At 56.1% G+C, this 20,670-nt stretch overlaps 2 protein-coding genes and 1 long non-coding RNA gene across 4 annotated transcripts; 2 read left to right on the top strand and 1 right to left on the bottom strand.

Moving 5' to 3' along the window:
* LOC122435836 lies at positions 1 to 5,366 on the bottom strand. Its single transcript, XR_006267711.1, has 4 exons — positions 5,272 to 5,366; positions 4,703 to 4,902; positions 3,964 to 4,108; positions 1 to 1,067 (listed from the first exon to the last, which is right to left on the bottom strand). It is a non-coding gene; the product is annotated as an uncharacterized LOC122435836 (long non-coding RNA).
* Positions 5,367 to 5,508: 142 nt separating this feature from the next.
* Positions 5,509 to 13,328, top strand: ATP6AP1 (ATPase H+ transporting accessory protein 1). Of its 2 annotated transcripts, XM_043458324.1 has the most exons (10): positions 5,509 to 5,716; positions 5,936 to 6,062; positions 8,862 to 8,936; positions 9,199 to 9,392; positions 9,913 to 9,953; positions 10,690 to 10,775; positions 11,144 to 11,382; positions 11,856 to 11,903; positions 11,988 to 12,219; positions 12,444 to 13,328. In XM_043458324.1, the coding sequence occupies exons 1-10, from the start codon at positions 5,565 to 5,567 to the stop codon at positions 12,651 to 12,653; spliced, it is 1,404 nt and encodes a 467-aa protein (XP_043314259.1). In that variant the 5' UTR covers positions 5,509 to 5,564; the 3' UTR covers positions 12,654 to 13,328. The 2 variants fall into 2 exon arrangements, with proteins under 2 accessions (XP_043314259.1, XP_043314261.1); XM_043458326.1 differs by lacking the exon at positions 8,862 to 8,936.
* Positions 13,329 to 13,788: 460 nt separating this feature from the next.
* On the top strand, positions 13,789 to 19,845 carry GDI1 (GDP dissociation inhibitor 1). Its single transcript, XM_043458327.1, has 11 exons — positions 13,789 to 14,103; positions 15,181 to 15,288; positions 15,447 to 15,546; positions 15,695 to 15,829; positions 16,297 to 16,495; positions 16,762 to 16,893; positions 17,449 to 17,548; positions 17,898 to 18,069; positions 18,373 to 18,517; positions 18,643 to 18,697; positions 18,788 to 19,845. Exons 1-11 carry the CDS (start codon positions 14,059 to 14,061, stop codon positions 18,938 to 18,940), a joined length of 1,344 nt encoding a protein of 447 aa, XP_043314262.1. The 5' UTR covers positions 13,789 to 14,058; the 3' UTR covers positions 18,941 to 19,845.
* The last annotated feature ends 825 nt before the right edge of the window (positions 19,846 to 20,670 follow it).

A 20,670-nucleotide genomic window follows, 5' to 3' on the forward strand; every position in this document is an offset into this window, starting at 1 on the left:
TATAATACTGAATAATTGCATTTATACAAAGTTCCAAAGCAGACAAAACAAAACCATTGTATTGAGAGATGCCTGCTTATCTGGTTCAATGGTCAGGATGTTTGTCCAAACTCATATATTGAAACCTAATGCCCTAATGGTATTTATTAGGAGGTGGGGCCTGGGAGAGGTGCTCAGGTCATGAGCTCATCAGGGTGAAGTCCTCAAGATGGGATGAGTGTCCTCATCAAAGTGTCCTCATCCAGTTTCTTCAGTCCTCCTACCCAGTGAGGATACAATGAGAAGTCTGCAGCCTGGGAAGAAGACCCTCCCCCATGCTGATGGTACCTTGATCTCTGATGGCAAGCCTCGGTGAGCAATAAACTTCTGCTGTTTGTAAGTGCTACCATCTGTGACACTTTGTCCCAGCACCCCAAATGGGCTGATACAATTGGTAAAGTTATAAAAAGCCAAGAGATGACCCCAAAAATCAGGTGAGTGCTCACTGGTGGAAGGGAGAAGGAAATGATGGGAAGGGGATGAGGATGTAGACATTTCAATTCTTGACTTGGGCGATGCCAAGGCAAAGTTTGCTTTGCTAAGTCACTCTGCTGGACATCTGGATTTCGCAACTTTTCTTTATCAGTCACACAAGGAGTGTGTGGGGAAGGCAAGCCTGGTAGGGCTGTGTGATGCCTGGGTGAGCGGGCTCAGGGTGTGGACTCCACTTTGGGGAGCACTCCAGGTGACGTGGGCTGCAGGGGTGAGGCGGTGACCCCCTTCACCTCTCTCACAGCAGGCACAGCATGGAGCTCAGGGTTTTGCAAGCAACGTTCCATTGCTGAGTCACTTGCGGTGAGGGTGCTGAAAGATTCCCACAGGGGGCCTGTGGGTTTCCTGATACCTGGACTCTGCCTCTTGCAGTGTGTCTCCTGGCCGGCAATGGGCAAGGAAGGGTGCTCCTAAAGGGAAGGTGACGGAATCATTGTGAACAAGAGGGCCGTTGACCATGGCCCCAGAGACATCTTGCGTCTGTAGGTCATTAAGTGCCTCCTGGCAAACCAAGGGACAGTAAGAAGCACCAGCATCTGCCAAAGGAAGAGGAAAAGCAGGCGTTAGTTTTACTCCATGAGGATGCTCCAATGCTCCCCATGTCCCCTGTGTGGGTCTACGAGCAGGATGATGCCATTTCGTCAAGCTCAAGTATCAGCAGACTGAGCACAAGACTGTTTAGGGGGGCATCCTGAAGTGGTCAACCTCTAAGAGAAAGAGGAATGATAAACAGCAAATTTAGGCTAGCAATTACTTCCTGGGGGAAGAGAGGGGCAGGAGAAAGGGATTCGGGGAGAAAGATTCTTGCCCAGGACCTGGCAGCACTCTGTGAAGTCTTGGATGGGTGAAGGGGGCTCCTTTTATTGTCTATTTCACATGCAAAAATGTGATGTGTGTAACGTAAAGGTGATGTGTGTCTATGCAACATAGGTAATCTACACAGCACACAGATATTACACTGATTTTGGGATGTGTCCAATATTGTATTAAAAGAAGACACAGGGATGGTGAGGGCCCAGGTGGGTTTTCATGAATAAATGCTTTCACTCCCAAAAAGGAAGCCACAGACAGAAGGTACTCATGGGTTCTGTCAATATTTATTGAAGGACTCAGCTTAGATGTCACCTTGTGGTCAAGGCAGACTCAGGTGGGCGCCCCTCTGTGCACCTCCCTCCCAGCCCTGTGTGTCTCCCTTTTGAACATCCATCACCCTGGGCTGGGACCCCTGATGTCACGTCTCCTACAGATCAGATTGGGAACTTGAAGGGCAGAGTCTAAGTCTGGCTCAGTGCCCGGCCCGTAGCCACTGCTTCCAGAGGATTACCACTCCAGGGACCTGTGGGAACTGAGCAAAGAAGAAACGCATCTGTGGGCCTCTGTAATGACAGGGAGCAGGAGACTGCTGGCCAGCAAGGTCACACCTTGGAGAAAATCTTTCCCTTGAAACTTGGACTTCAGTGATGCTGTGATGCCCTGTTGGGGGGAGGGCGTCCCTGCTTTTTTTTCCCTTGGGGCACCAGGCTGAGCAGGATTGACAGACCAGGGGGATGCAATTGAGCCCCCGGGCAGACAGCGAGAGCAAGGAGGGGGGAGGACTCGAGCACGTGGACTCTGGTCTCTCCCTTCCCCATCCGCTGGCTACCCTGGCTCTAATCTCTCACTTCAGATGCTCCCAGGGCCCCTGCCACCATGCCACCTGCTTGAACATCAGCCCCACATTAATGCTGAGGCAGCGGCCTCTGCAGTCTCTCTGGATTTTTCCTCTGCCTCTCCATCAACTGGTCCAGCCCCATCACCTTCCTCCTGTCGACAAGGGCAGCAGCCTCTTGCTGGTCTCTGCTGCCACTCTCCCCACCTCATCCGTTCTGCTCCCATAGCCAGATTAGCCCTTTTAAACACAACTCAGATCACGGCCCTAAGCTTTCCAACCTCTCCCCAGCTTCTGGGGACACAGCAAGCTCCAGCACAAAGCTCTCCCTGCAGCTGACTCAGACGTTACCACTAAGGGGCCCCACAAACAACCCAAACTTAACTATCCTCAACTGACCTTGTCTCCCAGTCCCCAACTCAGACAGATCCAAGAGCCACCTCCAGTCTCTGTCTTCCTCAACAATGGCAAGCCCACCTCCTTTCTTCAGTTCAACTGCCACTGTCGTAGTTGAAGCCACACTTGTGACAACCATGATTACAATCTCCTAAGCAGTTGATGAGTAGAGGTGATCAGTGGTCTGTCAGCTCTGTGGGGCTGGGGTGGGGGGAGTCACATAGATTGAATTATGCCAAGGAGATGGTACTTGAGGGGCAGGGATGGCAGCAGCAGTGGCTGGACAGTGTCCCGATGTCCAGCCCCAAGTACCCACATCTTTGTAACCACAAACAGTGCTGCAAAAGCTCTCCTTGTGTGCGGTTGGCTGAGTATTTCTATTGAAAGTGAAAGTGAAGTCACTCAGTCATGTCTGACTCTTTGTGATCCCATGGACTGTAGCCTGCAAGGCTCCTTTGTCCATGGGATTTTCCAGGCAAGAACACACACTGGAGTGGGTTGCCATTTCCTTCTCCAGGGGATCTTCCCGACCCAGGGATTGAACGCAGGTCTCCCGCACTGTGGGCAGACTCTTCACCATCTGAGCCACCAGGGAAGTCCAATTCTATTGAATGGATCCCTAAGAGGGAAATCACTTAGTTAAAGGTCATGCAGGTTTCAGTTTGTTAGATGCTACCAAATTATCCTCTAAAAACAGTTCGACATAACAAAAGAAAAAAAAAAGAAAAGAAAAACAAAAAAGAAAAGAGAAAAAAAAAAGAAAAACAGTTCGACTAATTGATATTTTCACCACCGTGTAGTTGAGACTATTTCCCAACATCCTTGTTGGCAATGGGCATGATCAAACTTTCATCTCCCCATATTTTTTATTGTGAAAAATTGCAAACATCTAGTGTTTTAGTCTCCCAGGGCTGCTATAAGAGATTACCAAAAAAAAAAAAGAGAGATTACCACAAACGGGCAGGCTTCAACCAACAGAAATTTATTCTCTCCCAGTTCTGGAGGCTAGAAGTCCAAAGTAAAGGTGTCAACAGGGCTGTGTTCCCTCTGAAAGCTCTAAGGAAGAATCTCTCCTTGTTTCTCTCAGTTTCTGGTGGTTCCAGGAGCTCCTCAGTTTGTGGCTGCAAAACTCTGTCTCTACCATCGATTGGCCTTCACTGTGTGTCTGTGTCTAAACTTCTCTCTTCTTAGGAGGATACTAGTCATTGGATTTAGGGCCCGCCCTACTCCAGCATGACCTTATTTGGATCACATCTGCAAAGATCTAATTTCCAAATGAAGTGACATTTACAAGTTCTGGATAGGCATGAATGTTAGGGGGATACTCTTCAACCCAGTACATGTATCAATGTTAAAAAAAAACCAACAAACAGCACCCATTTACTCACCCACTAGATTCCAATGGTCGTTAATATGAGAAATGAAAAATGGCACAGACAGGGACTTCCTCAGTGGTCCAGCGGTTAAGACTCCATGCTTCCAATGCAGGGGACTTGGGTTTGATCCCTGGTTGGGGAACTAATATGCCACCTGCTGCATGTTATGGCAAAAAAAGAGGCATATAGCTAAAAAACATGACATTATGATTCCACTTTTTTGACTTAGTATGAATAGATTGCTAGATTTCTTCTTTTTTTGATTTCTAGATTCTAATTAAAAAAATAGATGTGCAACAAGCAACAAAGGTTTACTGTATACCATAGGTAACTATAGTCAGTAGTTTGTCAATATCTCTAATGGAATACCAATAATGGAAAATTATCTGAAATATCTATAATGGAAAATAACCTAACAATAATAGTTGTGTCTATTATAAAAGTAACATATGTGTATAAGAATCAGGGAGCTGTGCACCTGAAACACTGTAAGTGTTTTGTATCTGCTTTTGTAAGCACACACAAAATATATATATTAAGAGAAAAAAAAGAGGCACAGAGAAAGATGAAAGTCTCCCAATTCATTTGAGGTGATGTCTCACATCTTCTGGCTCTAGCTTTCTCTCTCCTCTCTTGAAGGCAAACTTTGAGAAAGGAACAATCGACGCTGTGTCTCCACTTCCTCACAATGACATCGCTCTTACCAAACTGGTGTTGCGAAGTACAAGCAAGTTTTCTGTCCTCATCTTACCTGCTTCCTGGCAGCAGTCGAGACTGACTTTGTTATTCATGGCGTCCTTGAAACTTCCCAGGGTTTTTCCCCTCCTCCTTGATGCTACTCTCCGATTTTTCTTCTGGATCATCCTCCCTGCCCCTAGTAAGTGCTGGTGTTTCTCTGGACGCTCTCCTGGGCGTCCTGTTCTCTCCTTACCTGTATAACGGAGGGTCCAACTGCGGGAAAAAGAAAGCACTCTTGCTATTCTAAGCATTCAGTTCAGTCGCTCAGTCAGGTCCGACTCTTTGCGACCCCATGGACTGCAGCACGCCAGGCCTCCCTGTCCATCACCAACTCTCGGAGTTTACTCAAATTCATGTCCATCGAGTCGGTGATGCCATCCAACCATCTCATCCTCTGTCGTCCCCTTCTCCTCCCGCCTTCAATCTTTCCCAGCATCAGGGTCTTTTCCAAAGGAATCAGTTCTTCGCATCAGGTGGCCAAATAACTGACTCATTGGAAAAGACCCTGATGCTGAAGTTTTAAAACAGGGAGACGGTAAGCCGTGAGTGCGGGGACTGGCAGAGTCCCACCCCGCCCAGTACCTCATGCTGGGTCGCAACCGCCTGCATCCGCAGATTGGCAGGCGGTCTGTGGGAACCAGAGGAGCGCTGCCCCGCCCCTTAACTATTTGGAGCGTGCGCGCCCGGAGACCCGTACAGCCAACCAGCGAAAAGGAGCGGCTGTGAGTGACAGCCACATCGTTCAATCGTCTGAGAGCCTGGAGAGCCGTCTTGCGCCCAGACCAATGGCAGCTCAAGGCGGACTTCGGGCGGGGGCGACGGTCACCTGATCCGCGGCGGCCGCGGTGGGTCCTGGCAGTGGAGGCCGAGAGGTTATGATGGCGGCGACAGCGGCGGCTCGGGTGCGAGCGGGGACGCGGCGGGCCCCAGCGCTCTGCCGGATGCCATGGCTGCCGCTGATGCTGATGGCGGCGGCGGCGGCGGCGTCGGAGCAGCAGGTGCCGCTGGTGCTGTGGTCGAGTGACCGGTGAGCGGGGCGGGCTGCGCTGCGCGCCGCGGCGGTTGAGGTGCCCTCGCTCGACTCGGGGGCTGTCCTTGGCGGGGGGCGGCGAGGCCCAGGGGGGCTGTCCCTTGTTCGGTGGCCTGTAGCAAGGGCGCTGGCTCTGGGCCCCAGGCATCAAGCTGGGAGCCCACGGGCTTCGGATCTCAAGCCCCCGCTTGAAAGCACCTCTCTATTCCCTGCCAGAGGCCTGTGGACTCCTGCGGCCGACACCCACGAGGGCCATATCACCAGCGACATGCAGCTCTCCACCTACTTAGACCCCGCCCTGGAGCTGGGACCCCGAAATGTGCTGCTGTTCCTGCAGGACAAGGTGCGCCTCCCCCAACCCTCTCTCCCTTCCTCATTCAGGAGACAGCCCCCTCTGCCCCAGGACACTGAGGCCCATTCCCCGAGGGAAGCTGCAGTGACCTTGTCCAAACTGCAGGGAGGTGTGGTTCCTTCCTTGGGAAGGCCTGCGGAAGAACGTTCAGAGGGAATGGTGCGTGCCTGCTAAGTCACTTCAGTCGTGTCCTACTCTTTGCGACTCTATGGGCTAATAGCCCACCAGGCTCCTCTGTCCATGGGATTCTCTAGGCAAGAATACTGGAGAGTGGGTTGCCATGCCCTCCTCCAGGGGATCTTCCCAACCCAGGAATCAATCCTGGGTCTCCTGCATTGGCAGGCAGATTCTTTACAGTCTGAGCCACCAGGGATGCCCCTAGTCAAGAACAGTGGAGTGGGCTGTCATGCCCTCCTCCAAAGGATCTTCCCCACCCAGGGATCGAACCCACATCTCTCTATGTCTCCTGCACTGGCTGGCGGGGTTGTTGTTTTTTTTTTTAAACACTAGCGCCACCTGGGAAGCTGAACAGCTAGCAAAGGATGGTTTCCATCCATCTACCTCTGGGTTATGGGCACAACACGCTTCCACTGAGCCACTCTGCCAAGCACGGGAATGGTGAGGGCCCAGAAATGGCACCCACTTGATTGGGGGAAATAAGGGGTCAGAGGCCAGATGCTGATTGAGTGCCAAACTCTTGCCTGACTTACTACATGGAAGGGATGATGAACCCTGTTTACAGATGAGAAGCCCAAGGATGGCAAGTGACTTGCCCAAGGTCACATAGCTAATGGGTGGCAGAGTTGTGATTCTGACTGTAATGATTGTAAGACAGAGAATGGAAGAATGATAGATTGCTTACTGAGTGTTTCATTCATACTAGCTGAACTGATGTCATTATCTTGGTTTTACTGCCTAAGGAGCTAAGGGTTGTAGGATCAGCTGAAGTTCATGGCTTGCAAGCCCCAGGTTATTCCAGCTTGAGTGTGTTGGACACCCCTCCCCCACTGTGATTTTGTGCTTATACCCAGCACACTGTTTACCCTTCCATCTGGGCATTTCTGCCCCTAAAGCAGGTATGCAGACCACAAGAAGATTCTAGGGCAGTGTAGGATTAGTGTTTGCGAGATTATTGAGCTTCTGCTTGTCTGTTCCTCATTGGTGGCCCGTTTGGCTCATTCCCTTTGTGATCTTGCTCTGTGGGCAGGGGGTGGTAGCTGTGCTGGCCTGTAGTCCTTCCAAGAGGTGGTGAATAACATAGTCAGACTGGAACTCAGTTCTAGTTCTACTGCTTACTGGACATGTGAAATACTCTGCAAATGCCAGTTTCCACATCTGTAAAAAGATACCACTGACATCAGAGGGCGAGGAGCAATTCTGATAGTCCATGTAAAACATCTGGCTGGTACCCCCCCACCCCCATCTGATGGTATTCATTCGTTTGTCAAATACAGACTACCTACTCTGTGCCAGGTATTGATTAAGTGCTGGGGACATAGAAATAAGCAGAATCACCCAAGCCCCTACTCCAAAGAAGCTAACAGTCTTGCGAGGGTGAGAGGTTTACGTAAATGCTAAGTTGGTATGACATAAGGTCAGCACTGTAGTCCTTAGACAAGAAGGAAGCAGACTCAGAGAACAGAATGACTGGCAATGCTGTGTAAGATAAAGATGGAGTAGGCAAGCGCTCACTGAGGAGGTGGTATTGAAGCAGAGATCTAAGCGGAGGTAGAGATGGAGCCATGTGGCTGGGGGAGGAAGGTATGCATTCCTGGCAGAGGTAACAGCAGGTGCAAAGGGCTGGGCGAGGAGTACTCCTGGTGAACCTGTGGAAGAGCTGGTGTGGCTGGAGTACAGTGAGTGAGAGAAAGGCGTAGGAGATGGTCAGTTGAGGAGCCTGGAGATGAGGGGGAAAGGGGTTGGTCGCAGTTCTAAAATGTGGCAGGAAGCCTTGGGTGATTTCGAGCAGGGAGTGTACACAGGCTTTCGGAATGATAGCCTCGGCGCCAGAGAGGCTCAGGATTCCTGCCCAGAAGGGCAAGGAGGCTGGGCAGGTGTGTATACTAAACACGATGACATCAGGGAAGCTGATTAAGATCACCTCTGGGCCTCCCTGGGAAAAGCCAGAGGAAGCTGGGAGTTGGGGCAGAGAGCGGAAGTTGAAGGACATCCCTAGGTTGTGGAGATTAGAAGGATGGGGGTCAGGGTGATTGTGGTCCAGAGTGCTCAGAAGCCTTCAGTGGTCGGTCCAGTGTGTTCTGAGATCTTCACCTCTGTCCCCTTCCACCAAAACCGGGGCAGGGAGGGGGGACTTCTCACCCTCCTTTGCAAAGGGTCCTGTGCAGACTGGACAGAGGCAGCTCCAGCTGTTGCAGCTGGCATGTAGGTTCTCTTTTTCTGGGCCTTCCGCCCCGGGGGCATGCAGTCAGTGTTCTTGGCTGCCCCCAGCCCCCTCCCCGCAGCTTCCCTCTTTTGTCGCAGTTCCTCTTATCTCCAGGCAGGCTGCTGACTCTTACTCCTGAGGTTATCACGAGCCAGCTGCCCCACACATTTTCTCTCAACCCCATGACCGCCTTCCTTGTCTTCTCGCCCTGCTGGGAGTGTTACTGGCGTAAAGAAAGAGAACCTTCCACGCCCCTGCCCCTAAAACACACCCTCATGCCCCAGATCAAACCTGCCTCTAAATGAGATGTTGCTGGCCCTGCAAAAATGCCCAGGGCCAGTGTCTTCCCCCTGCCCTGGCCCCACTTCTGTCCAACCTTCTGAGGCTGTTTCCCTCCCTTCTACTAGCTGAGCATTGAGGACTTCACAGCATATGGTGGTGTGTTTGGAAACAAGCAAGACAGCGCCTTTTCTAACCTGGAGGTAAGAGTCCACGCTCAGCCGGTGACCCTGGAGGCCACTCTGTGCCCCCCTCCACCAGCATAATAGGAACTGTCCCCTCAGGAACCAGAGACTTTGGCTCGACAGGGAAAGGTTGAGTGTCAGGTCCAGGGGTGTGGCGTGTTTTGTTTCTTACCTGGAGTGAGACCCGGCGTAGGTGTGCCTTGCCACCAAGGTCTGGGTGGCTGGCCCTGGTCCCGTGGCCCCTTGCTAACTCATCTGCCCATTTCTCACCTGTCCCCAGAATGCCCTGGACCTGGCCCCCTCCTCTCTGGTGCTTCCTGCCGTTGACTGGTACGCGATCAGCACTCTGACCACTTACCTGCAGGAAAAGCTCGGGGCCAGCCCCCTGCATGTGGACTTGGCCACTCTCCGGGAACTGAAGCTCAACGCCAGCATCCCAGCCTTGCTGCTCATTCGCCTACCCTACACAGCCAGGTATGGCTGGGCCTCTAGCCTCAGGGCCCAAGCTCTGGGGGCACAGCTCTGTCCAGGCGAGCCATCCTCCACTTAGCACCCTGAGGCCTTCCCAGAGGGCGTCTGTCTGGACAGAAGAGGCAGGAAGGCCCTCCAGCCGGGTTGGGACTTGGGAGTCAGTGCCCAACATTGAGGTAGGCCTCTAGTGCCTCCTGAGATGAGCCAGGCGTGGGCCTCGCTAGTGGGGAACCAGCCTGCCTAGCGGGGACTGTTCATGGAAAGGTGGCAGGGAAGTGATTGGGACTCCGGAGCTGGGGGAGAAGGCGCAGGGGATTCCAGGCAGGGCCGCGAGATGAGCAGAGGTCCCGGGAGGGAGGACTGGTGGTGGTGAGTGTGGCTCTTGGAGGCCCAGCTCGAGTGTGCTAGGTGGCGGGGCTATACCAGGGAATGACAGGGCCTGGAGGGGCTTCAGGAGGCAGCCCAACGGGTGGCAGAGAGCCATCAGGATTTGGGCGGCTCGAACTTTCTGTCTCTTCCCTAGCTCGGGTCTGATGGCACCGAAGGAAGTCCTCACGGGCAATGGTGAGCAGGGTCGGGGAAGGTGCAGTTTCCATTTTTATCCAGCCCTTGGCCATACGGAGCTGGCCTGGGTTCCTCAGCCCCTTGGTGCTCCCAGGGGCCCTGGCTACTTCTCCGAGCCCCTGGCAGCTGGGCAAGGTCCCCAGGCCTCAGCCCAAGCGTTGGATGCCCAGGGGCCTCCTCCGCACAGCCTGGAGCCAGCTTCCACCCAGGCAGCCTGCACCCTAAGGTCTGGGGGTTTAACACTCCAGAACTGTTTAAAACACCAGTTCCGAGAACTTGTCTCCCTTACACTAGAGAGGACAGTTCTTCCTCCCAGAAAGGTCACCAGAAACTGGCCATGGTGGATTTGGTGTTTTTGGTAGCAGTCTGTCTTTTCTCTGTCCACCTGGGGGAGGCGGTGACTGGGGCCATGGTATCCCAGGGGAGGCCATAAATGGGTGGGATGAGAAGTGGCTGCTGAAATGGAAAACGCTACTGGGGGTTTATGGGAGCTGGCTCTTGGAGGGGCTCAGTGTCCCACCCGGGGACATGCCGGTTGCTAGGGTGGGAAGGGCTTCACAGTGGAGACGTCTAGGGGTGCCCACCTCCACAAGGTGATCTCACAGAGTGCCATCCAGAGAAGGCACCCAGAGGAGGCATAGAAGGGCACAGCTTGCCCCTCCCGGCTTCTGCTGGGTACAGTGGCTCTGAGGGGCTGCCTCTGACCTGCATCTCTGTTCTCCCCCTGGCCCCTCAGATGAGGTCATTGGGCAGGTGCTGAGCACACTCAAGTCAGAAGACATCCCCTACACGGCGGGACTCACGGCGGTCCGCCCTTCTAGGGTACGTGCCCATGCCCAGGGCTCCAGGAGGTGTGGTTGGGGAGCCTGGAGGGGGGCTGGTTCCTCCTCTGGGCAGGTGTAGGGGTGGGGGGCATGGATGAGCCACGAAGTCAGGCAACTACTGGCCATCTCGTCCCATCAGCCTTATAGGCTGGTGTCTTCGGATATGAAGTCCAAGTGTTCCAAAGTTTCAAAGATTAGCAGTGTCACAGAGGCTTAGGGGAAAGCTGCTCGGAGGAAGCTTTTGCCTATGAACATCACTGGTGGGACCGGAGATGGTGCCCAGTGGGGAGAGGAAGGGCAGGCTGTCTGGTTCAGGGCCCACCCCCAGGGCTGTTGAGAGAACGTTTTGTGGGCTCTTGTTTGCAGGTGGCCCGCGATGTAGCCATGGTGACTGGGGGGCTGGGTCGCCAGCTGTTGCAGAGAACAGTGGCACCACCTGCGATCAATGCCCCCGTGAGTTACAATGACACTGCCCCCCGGATCCTCTTCTGGGCTCAAAACTTCTCGGTGGCATACGGGGAGCATTGGGAGGACCTGACCTCCCGCACCTTTGGGGTCCAGGACCTCAACCTGACTGGCTCCTCCTGGAACGAGTCCATTGCCAGGTGAGGGCAAAGTGTGTGCCCCTGCCTGGGTCTGTGTTAGGGGGTGTTCAGCATGAGGACGCAGGTGGTGGTGTGGGGTGGGGCTGCTGCTCAGAGCTCTACCTGCTCACGCCTTCTCGTCCTTAGCTGGGGCCTTGGTTATTAACGGTTCCTAATCACCCTGGATCCCGGTGCCACCCCCTTGGGCAGCCTCACGGCCCAGCTGAGCACCTTCAGCAACCCCAAGAGGGAGTCTGGGGGTTCAGGGAACTGAGAGGAAGGAGCCCTCCGCAAGATGGGGCACCTGTGTGCTACTTGGTTCCTGACTTGGAAAGGGATGAGGCCTCAGGTCTCCTATATGTCAGTCGAGGATGCTGGTTCTTCAGGTGGCTCTGTGTGAGGACCCGGTGCAGCTCAAGTAGGAGACCTGAGGGCCTTGCTCAGAAGTATTTTCAAGGCCATCCCAGAGTCTGAAAACTCCTCTTCCTCCACAGGCTGGCGCTGACCTACGACTCACTCTTTGGGACCATGGTGACATTCAAGTGAGTCTGAGAGGCAGGTGCGGGTGGGCTGCTGTGGCTCCAGCCTCTCCAGCTGCCTGACCCCCCTGCGGCACAACCCCCCAGGTTCACGCTGGCTAACCGCTTCTACCCGGTGTCTGCCCGGCACTGGTTTACCTTGGAGAACCTGGAAATCCACAGCAACGGCTCCGTCGCCTATTTCAATGCCTCCCAGGTCACGGGGCCCAGTATTTATTCCTTCCACTGCGAGCATGTCAGCAGTGAAAACAAGGATGGCAACCTCCTTGTGCCTGACACGCAGCCCTCTCTTTGGCAGATGACTTTTCGGGACTTCCAGGTAGGAAGAGAGGAGGGACTGTCTGAGAGCGGGGGAGCCCTGGCTGGAGGAGGGTTTGGGGAGCAGCAGAGGCCTGCGAAGGGTCTCCGGGTTCTTTCAGGTTTGGGCCTGGGAATGTAGCTTAGAGTTCTGTCCCCTTGGTGCTCTCTTCCCACCAGCTGGGGAACCCCCAGCCCTTACTGGGCCTCTCTGGGTGGGGCCGCTCAGTGCTTTCTGTCCCTCAGATCCAGGCCTTCAACGTGACAGGCGAGCAGTTCTCCTATGCTAGCGACTGTGCAGGCTTCTTCTCCCCGGGTATCTGGATGGGGTTGCTCACCTCCCTGTTCATGCTGTTCATCTTCACCTACGGCCTGCACATGATCCTCAGCCTCAAGACCATGGACCGCTTCGATGACCACAAGGGCCCCACTATTGCTTTGACCCAGATCGTGTGATTCCACACCTGCCGGGGGTTGAGGGCGTGGCTGGGGTCCAGGTTGTCACCTCCCCATCAGAGGCCCACTGGGCAGGAAGTCTCCCTCTACACCATCGCACGACTCCCTGGCTCCCCTTAAGCTTGTCAGGCTACCTGTTCAAGCTGCTGAGTGTCTTCCCTGGACTGCCCACTCCCTACCACATCTCTCTCCACAAGGTGTATATATTTCTGCATAGATAGTAGATTTCCTAGGCTTGATCATTATAAAGGTAGGGGCTGTTAGTTCTACAAAATCCACCCCCACTTCTCCTTATTTATTCTCATTTCTCCACCTTCGCTTCTTGCTGTTGATAGTGCTTTTGTGTAGCCAGCCCTCCCTTCCCAGGCTCTGTGGGGTTCCTTGTAGCAGCCGGGAGCTGTTCCATTACCTGAGTTGGGGGGGGGGGGCGGGGAGTGTGGAAGTACTATTTGTCTGTCCCGCTTAGCTGGCGTTATTGATTTAGTTTTTGGTGATGTGCTAACAATAAGCCGTACACTGGGGTTTATTCCTTTGGCCTAAGAAGGAAGGGACCTCCATGGCAGGTGGGCTGGGTGTGATCACGGGGTTTGGGGCCTGTTCCTGTCTGGAGAACCCGGCAGGAGCCCCGGGGTGCTCGTGGTTTCCTTCCGAATAAAATAAAGATGGGTCGCCATGCTTGGGCCTCTTGTCACTCATTTCTGCGCTGGGCACAAGGAAGGGAGGATGCGCTTGGCTGACGGCCGAGAGAGGAGGCCCGAGGATGGAGAGATGGAGGCCGTCCCGCGGGCTGCTTTTCCAGGGACCCAGGGGAGGCCGAGAGGGTCGTTCGCAAACTGGGTCCCCCCGTCCCCGTCCCCGCCTCAGCGACTAGGGGAGGGCGGGGGCCGTCAGCACCTGGGAGAGGGAGGCGGGGGAGACGGCCACGACAATAGTCGCCCCCACGTCCCCAGGGGCCCGCCTCAGGCTGCCGCAGCAGCGCGCGCCCAGCCGGCGGGGCCACGCCAAGCTTCCCGAGGCGGGGCGCGCGCGGCTCTCGCGCACGGATCCCTGGCGGGCCTCAGCACCGTCTGCCAGGCCGCCCCGCCCCGCCCCGCCCCGCCTCACCGCCCTCTTTTCGAGGCCCTCGGCGAGGCGGCGCGGCCCGCCGAGTGGCACGAGTGCTAGAGCCCGGGCCCCAGCAACCCTCCCCGGGAGGCAAGCGGGGACAGCAGGGGCCTCCGGTCGGCGCGGCGGCGGAGGGGAGGGGCCGGGACTCTTTGACGTGGCGGAGGGGTCGAGAGGCGCCGGCGCGCCGCCATCTTTGGTCCACTGCGGCGGCTGCGGCGGCGGCGGCGGCGGCCGAGGCGGCGGCGGCTGTGGCGGAGGAGGAGGAGGAGCCGACGGGCGCTGACACCGAGGCCTGACCATGGATGAGGAATACGACGTGATCGTACTGGGGACCGGACTCACCGTAAGTGCGGCTTCCAACGTCCAGGGCGCCGCCTCTCCTCATCCCTGGGATGCTGCAGCCCCCGGCCGCATCCTCCCCTCAGTGCTGGCGCGGCGCTGTTCGGTCCCCGAAAAGACAGCCCGTGCCCAACCCCCGTGATGCGGCCTCCATCCCTGTCATGGCCGGTCTCCCAAGAAGCGGCCCCTTTTCTGTATGTCTCTCTTGACCAATTCCCCGGGCCCGACCCCCGGCCCCTACCCAGGACCAGCTTAACATCCCCTCTCATTTTGCGCTGATTCTGGCGGGGATGTCGTGGTACAGGGACCTCAGGTCAGGTCGGGGCTGGGGGGGGGCTCGGCAGGGTGGGCTTTCATCCTGCCTCCCCAGGTTCTCAGGGGGCCCGAGGACCCAGGGAATGTTCCAGAAGGAGCCGCGGTGAGGACCGTGACCACATTCCTGCTACCCCACCCCGGTTTCCCATGGAGACCTCGGGGCTGAGACGTATTTGCAGCCTTTGTCCTTGGGCTGGTGACAGTGACTGGTGAGGGTGTTTACCCTCCCCCGAACCCTGTTGGACTGCCTCCCTGAGAGACGCCTCTCCCACAGTTGGGTGTGGAAGCCCCTACTGTGGCTGGGATGGCTCTGGGTCAGGGGCTTCTCTTTGAGGAAAGCGGCCCAGGGTGGGGCCTCGGATTTTGGCACCATGCTAAGCCTTTCTTTACTTCCCTTTCGGGTCCTTTGCTTGTCCAGCTAGGCGATTCCTGTGTTTTATCTGCCTTTTTGTGGGCTTCTAAGTCTATAGGTGATTTTCTTGGCATCTTGGTTGCTTGAAGACCATCCATGTGCCTACTGGATACCCTCTTCCTTGTTCACCTTTTTGCCTAGCAAGGTTATAAAACGAAACCGTGGTTAAATGAAGCGCCTCCCCCCCGCCCCAATTTTAGGCAAAGCGACCAGCCACAGATGCAAGGAGCTGTGTGTTGAGGCAGAGGCCCTTCAGGTTGACTCTCCCCTCAGGGTTGGAGTGGGGAACATGGTCAGGGCTGCTGGTGGGAATGTGGGCAGATGGGAGTGCAGTGAACATTGCCCCTCGCTCAGGAATGTATCCTGTCGGGTATCATGTCTGTGAACGGGAAGAAGGTGCTGCACATGGACCGGAACCCCTACTATGGGGGCGAGAGCTCCTCCATCACCCCCTTGGAGGAGGTAGGCTGCTCCGGCCCGGGCCTGTCCCTCATTAACCTCTTGCATGGGGGGCTGAATGAAGCAGCTCCCCAGGTTTTCTGGGTGGGGGGCGGGGGCGGGAGGGAGTTCCTTGAGATGCATCTCTCAGTCTCTCTCTCTTCCCCCTCCCCTGCCCACAGCTGTATAAGCGTTTTCAGTTGCTGGAGGGGCCCCCTGAAACAATGGGCCGGGGCCGAGACTGGAACGTTGACTTGATCCCTAAATTCCTCATGGCCAATGGTGAGGGAGATGAAGGAGGTATTGTGGGGGGCGGGATGATTGGGACGAACAGAAAAGGGTCAGACTGCAGACCAGGGGCAGACAGACCAGCTCAAGCTTGTGAAGGGAGCCACACTGACCTTGTTGCCTTGCTCACGCCACTCTGCAGGGCAGCTCGTGAAGATGCTACTGTATACAGAGGTGACACGCTACCTGGACTTCAAGGTGGTGGAGGGCAGCTTTGTCTACAAGGGGGGCAAGATTTACAAAGTACCATCTACCGAGACTGAAGCCTTGGCTTCCAGTGAGTGTGGGTCCTGTGAACCAGGGAATCAGGGGTGGGTGGAAAGCGGGGACAGCTATCAAGAGCGGGGTGGCCCTTGCTGCAGGTCATGTTTCTTGTGCAGTACCAAAAGCCCCTTGCTCTGTCATCCCCCTGTGTGCACCCACTGGTTGCCAGGAGAGGAGTCCGAGTGCGAAGGGAATATGTTGTTCTGGACAGATTTCAGCTTTTGACAGGGGCTTCACCTGATCAGTGAAACATCCCCAAGTGTCAGAGCCCGGAGGGCCCTCAGAGGCTGTCCAGCCAGACTCACTCTTGGTACAGTTGAGGAAACAGGCCAAGAAGCACAGAGGGGTTAATTGAAAATCACACAGTGGTTGGCAAGAGAACTCTGCTGGGAATTAGGGCGCCTGCTTGCTCTGCCTGCCTGGCAGGTGGAGAGGTTCATGGCCCACACCTCAGTGGTACTTTGCATGTGGCCCTCGCAGACCTGATGGGCATGTTTGAGAAACGGCGCTTCCGCAAGTTCCTGGTGTTCGTGGCAAACTTTGATGAGAACGACCCCAAGACCTTTGAGGGCGTCGATCCCCAGAACACCAGCATGCGTGATGTCTACCGGAAGTTCGACTTGGGCCAGGATGTCATTGACTTCACTGGCCATGCGCTGGCGCTCTACCGCACTGATGAGTGAGGGGAAACTGGCATGGCAGACAACCCCTCAGCTGGCCCACACCCTGCCCTCCCCACTCCTGCCTGCTGCTCCCTTGGGTCACTCTGCCTACCTCCTGTACTCAGCTCTGGGCTCACTCACCTGTCGCCTTTTCTGTCCCTTGCCTGCGTTTGACCCATGGCCTTTCCCAGGCCCGCAAGGGTGGGAGGGCTGGCCTGATGCTGGGGTGGGGGTGCACTGGGCCTTCTGCTCTTCGAGCCTCTTCTGACCCTATTTCCCCCAGCTACCTGGACGAGCCATGTCTTGAGACCATCAACCGCATCAAGTTGTACAGCGAGTCCCTGGCTCGGTATGGCAAGAGCCCATATCTGTACCCACTCTATGGCCTTGGCGAGCTGCCCCAAGGCTTTGCAAGGTGAGGGCATGGCTTCTGTCAGTTGGCAGTGGAGAAGGCTGAGGCCAACAATGGAAAGGGCCCTCTTGGGCATCTCCACTGTGTTTTGTTACTTTCCCACTGTGGACTTAGTTTACTTCTTGCCATCCTCGGGTGATAGCAGCCCAGTGGGGGCACTGAAGTGCAGAGATGAAGGACCACAGATGGGCCTTGCTTGGCTCCTGGCTGGAGTCAGATGGCATGAGGACTGGGCCTGTGGCCTTGAAACCTCGAAACCTCCGGTCAGATTCTCCAAAGCCATTCATTCTGTTCCCTGGGATGTTTCCCTGAGGAGCCACCCTCACACTAGCCCTTTGCTGGAAATTTCTGGCATTAAGTCTAGAGAGGAGGGACCCCTCCAGGTTCAGTCTTGAGGTCCTGGCAGTGACAGAGCTTGAAAGAGCCCCCGGGTCTCCTGAGCTCTGCCTGCCTGAGGCCACCTTCTCCATGCCCTGTACTGCTGGGGTCAGGGCGTGCAGTAGTGCTGGTCCCCATGTCTCCCAGGAGGCACCCTCATGGTCCCTCTCCCCACTGTAGATTGAGTGCCATCTACGGGGGGACGTACATGCTGAACAAACCGGTGGACGACATCATCATGGAGAATGGCAAGGTGGTGGGTGTGAAGTCCGAGGGCGAGGTGAGCCTTCCTGCTGCACAGGCACGCTGGTCTGGGCGGAGCTTGGCCCGTCCTTTGAGACACACTTCCCGGTCACCCTAGCTCTGCTGGAGCTCCTGCAGCTCGGCTGGGCACCTCAGCCTGGGGACCGGGGCTCCAGAGGAAGACGATAGTCACTGCTGTCAGCAGACAGCTGTGGTTGAGGGCCCACCTTCCCAAGGTGCAGGAGAATGTATGCTGTGGGCAGGGTGATGGTGACAGCTCTGGGGAGTGGCCCACCTGCCAGAGCTGCCAGCCCTCCCTGGGTGTCCTGGCTCTCAGACATCGAGGGGGGGTCGCCTAGGGCCAAGGCTTTCTGGTGCTTTCACAGGTGGCCCGCTGCAAGCAGCTGATCTGTGACCCCAGCTATGTTCCCGACCGCGTGAGGAAGGCTGGCCAGGTTATCCGTATCATCTGCATCCTCAGCCACCCGATCAAGAATACCAACGATGCCAACTCCTGCCAAATCATCATCCCCCAGAACCAGGTCAACAGGAAGTCAGGTAGGCCAAGCCCCATGCGACTTCCTCCAGTGTGTTCTCTTCTTCGGGGTAGCCCTGTCTTGCCACCCTCCCCCACCAGCCCATGGGCTGGCTCTCTGCCCAATCCTTCCACGGAAGAGCAGGGATCCACATCACGGTCCCTGTGCCTTGAGGCCCTAGGAAGGGACGCTTCCTCTCCACAAGGGTGGCTGCTGGGATGTGGCCAGCTCTGCAGGGCTGGGCAGGGGCAGGAGGGCCCAAGTTGAGCTTGGCCCCCAGGAGCCTCCCACATGCCCCTGCTAACGGAGGCCTTCTTGTGGGCAGACATCTACGTGTGCATGATCTCCTATGCACACAACGTGGCCGCGCAGGGCAAGTACATTGCCATTGCCAGCACCACAGTGGAGACCACAGATCCCGAAAAGGAGGTTGAGCCGGCCCTGGAGCTGCTGGAGCCCATTGACCAGAAGTGAGGGGCTGGGGGGCTGGGGCTGGAGCTGGGGGGAGGAAGGGAGCCTGGGAGCCAGAGGGTGGACATCAGGGAGGGCAAAGCTGATCCTGAGACCTGTTTCAGTTTCTCCATCTGCTCCTCAGGTTTGTGGCCATCAGTGACTTGTATGAGCCCATCGATGACGGTTCTGAGAGCCAGGTAAGCAGCCTGTCCCAGCCCTGGCTCCTGGCTGCCGGCCCAGGGCCCCTGTCCCGCTCACCTTGGGCCCTGGGTGCTGGCTGTTTCCAGGTGTTCTGTTCCTGCTCCTACGACGCCACCACACACTTTGAGACAACCTGCAATGACATCAAAGACATCTACAAGCGCATGGCAGGCTCCGCCTTTGACTTTGAGAACATGAAGCGCAAACAGAATGATGTCTTTGGGGAAGCTGACCAGTGATGGCTGACTCCTAGCCCAACCCCTGGTGCCCTCTCCCCCAACCTGAGTCTGTTCTCCTTGAAGGCCGGGGAGACGGGTGTGGCTGGGCGTCCCCGTTTCCAGCATCTGCTTCCCCTACCACATTCCTGTCACCCACCTCATTGATTCACTGACCAAATCCTTAACCTTAGTGATGGTTTGGGAGACGGGGGGGGGGGGGGGGGGGGGGGGGGGGGGGCGGGTTGGTTAGTATCCTCCTTCTTGGCCCTTCCTTATCCTGGGAAAAGGGGGTTCCTCTCCTTGTGTGTGTATCTTCCCCCCACCCCTAATTCTTCTGCTCTGTTTGGGAAGAATATGGAGGAAAGCTGACTTCTGCCCCCGTTGCTCTTACCCCCTACTGTAGTGGCCTTTGGAGATGCCCCCTGCCTCCCCCCACCAACTCTAGTGTGTTGGAAAGAAGGGGCCCTCCCAGCACAAAGTTACATTCCCTTCCCTAGTCCACCCCCATAATTTATTCTAATTTATTAACTTTGGCCCACCCTGTGTGAGACGGGAGCCCTGTCCCCTGCAGCCTTGCGATGTGCCCTAGGGCTGTGGAACAGCTACCCTGGCCGGGCTCGCCTGACCCTGGCAACCCTGGCGCAGCTTGGGAAGGGAGAGGGCTTGGGTGTGGCCCCGTTGGAGGTTGATCTTGTTTTTGTTTCTTGTCTTCGTGTCCACTGGTACTGGCTGAGAGAGAAAAGACTTGTGAACAAAGCAGAAGGAGGTGGGAAAATGGATCCAAATCCCCGTGCCCTGCCCGCCCCTATTCCTTCCCATTAGTGGTGGGAAATCCTTATCTTGCAAAGTGAATGTGTCCCTTTCCCCATCCTCTAGTGTATTTCACAGAAAACAAACTCTCCCAATAAAACTGTGTTGAAATCTGAGCCTAGATCTTTAGTTTTTTCTTCTCAAAGCTGTTGTCAGGCCAGGGCGTGGGCTCCCAGGGCTGCCCTGCTCTCCTACACAGGCTTGGGACTGCACGTTTAGCTTTGTTCCTGATGGCTATAAAAGGTGACTTCCATCATCAGGGAATTGCAAAGCTCCTGAACTGAAGGGAGCAGGTGACATCACCTTGCCCAAGGCCACACACTGAGCTAGTACTGACACCAGGACTCCAACCCTTGGGGGTCAACGTGAGGGAAATGGGAGACGGGTCCGGCCTGGGGTGAGGGTTGAAGTGGCGGAAGCAGAGGCACAGGGCCCCTACCTTCAGGCCAAGAAGGAGGAGGAGGCAGAGGGGACTCAGGCCCAGTCTCGTGGCCTGGGGAAACATGACTGGGGCCCAGTCCTGGGAGAGGAGTCAAAATCAAGGAAGCAGAAGTAACCAGAGGGGCTTCAGACAGGGAGGCAGCAAGGGGACTGAGGGGATCTACCCTTAGACTGAGATAAACACTGAAGAAGTGAAGGGTCCGGGGTGGGGGCAGCCTTGGGGTCAACAGAAGGAAGTAGGACTGGGGACCCAGCCTCAGGCCGGGGCTTATTGTTACGAAACTGATAAGGAAGCTAGGAAGAGCGGGATCGGCCAGCCTCTAAGGGCCGGCGGGGCTGGGCCACTATGGGGCGGGGCTACCGGTGATCACGTGTCTGGGAGGGCGGGGCGATGCGGCTACTTGACCCCTGGTGACTGACGTCACGGCGCGGGCGTCAGCGAACCGAGCCGCTGTCTCCACAGCCGCTTCAGCTCCGGAGACCCAGCCAGTCCATCATCG

Source organism: Cervus canadensis, chromosome X (assembly GCF_019320065.1).
Source record: "Cervus canadensis isolate Bull #8, Minnesota chromosome X, ASM1932006v1, whole genome shotgun sequence".
Classification (NCBI taxonomy): Eukaryota; Metazoa; Chordata; class Mammalia; order Artiodactyla; family Cervidae; genus Cervus; species Cervus canadensis.

Coding starts and splice junctions, on each gene's coding strand:
- ATP6AP1 (XM_043458324.1), top strand. CDS start 5,565: ATGATGGCGGCGACAGCGGCGGCTCGGGTGCGAGCGGGGACGCGGCGG. Junction 11,383..11,855: donor TGGAACGAGTCCATTGCCAG/GTGAGGGCAAAG, acceptor CTTCCTCCACAG/GCTGGCGCTGACCTACGACT. Junction 11,904..11,987: donor GGGACCATGGTGACATTCAA/GTGAGTCTGAGA, acceptor ACAACCCCCCAG/GTTCACGCTGGCTAACCGCT.
- GDI1 (XM_043458327.1), top strand. CDS start 14,059: ATGGATGAGGAATACGACGTGATCGTACTGGGGACCGGACTCACC. Junction 14,104..15,180: donor TACTGGGGACCGGACTCACC/GTAAGTGCGGCT, acceptor CCCCTCGCTCAG/GAATGTATCCTGTCGGGTAT. Junction 16,894..17,448: donor CTGCCCCAAGGCTTTGCAAG/GTGAGGGCATGG, acceptor TCCCCACTGTAG/ATTGAGTGCCATCTACGGGG.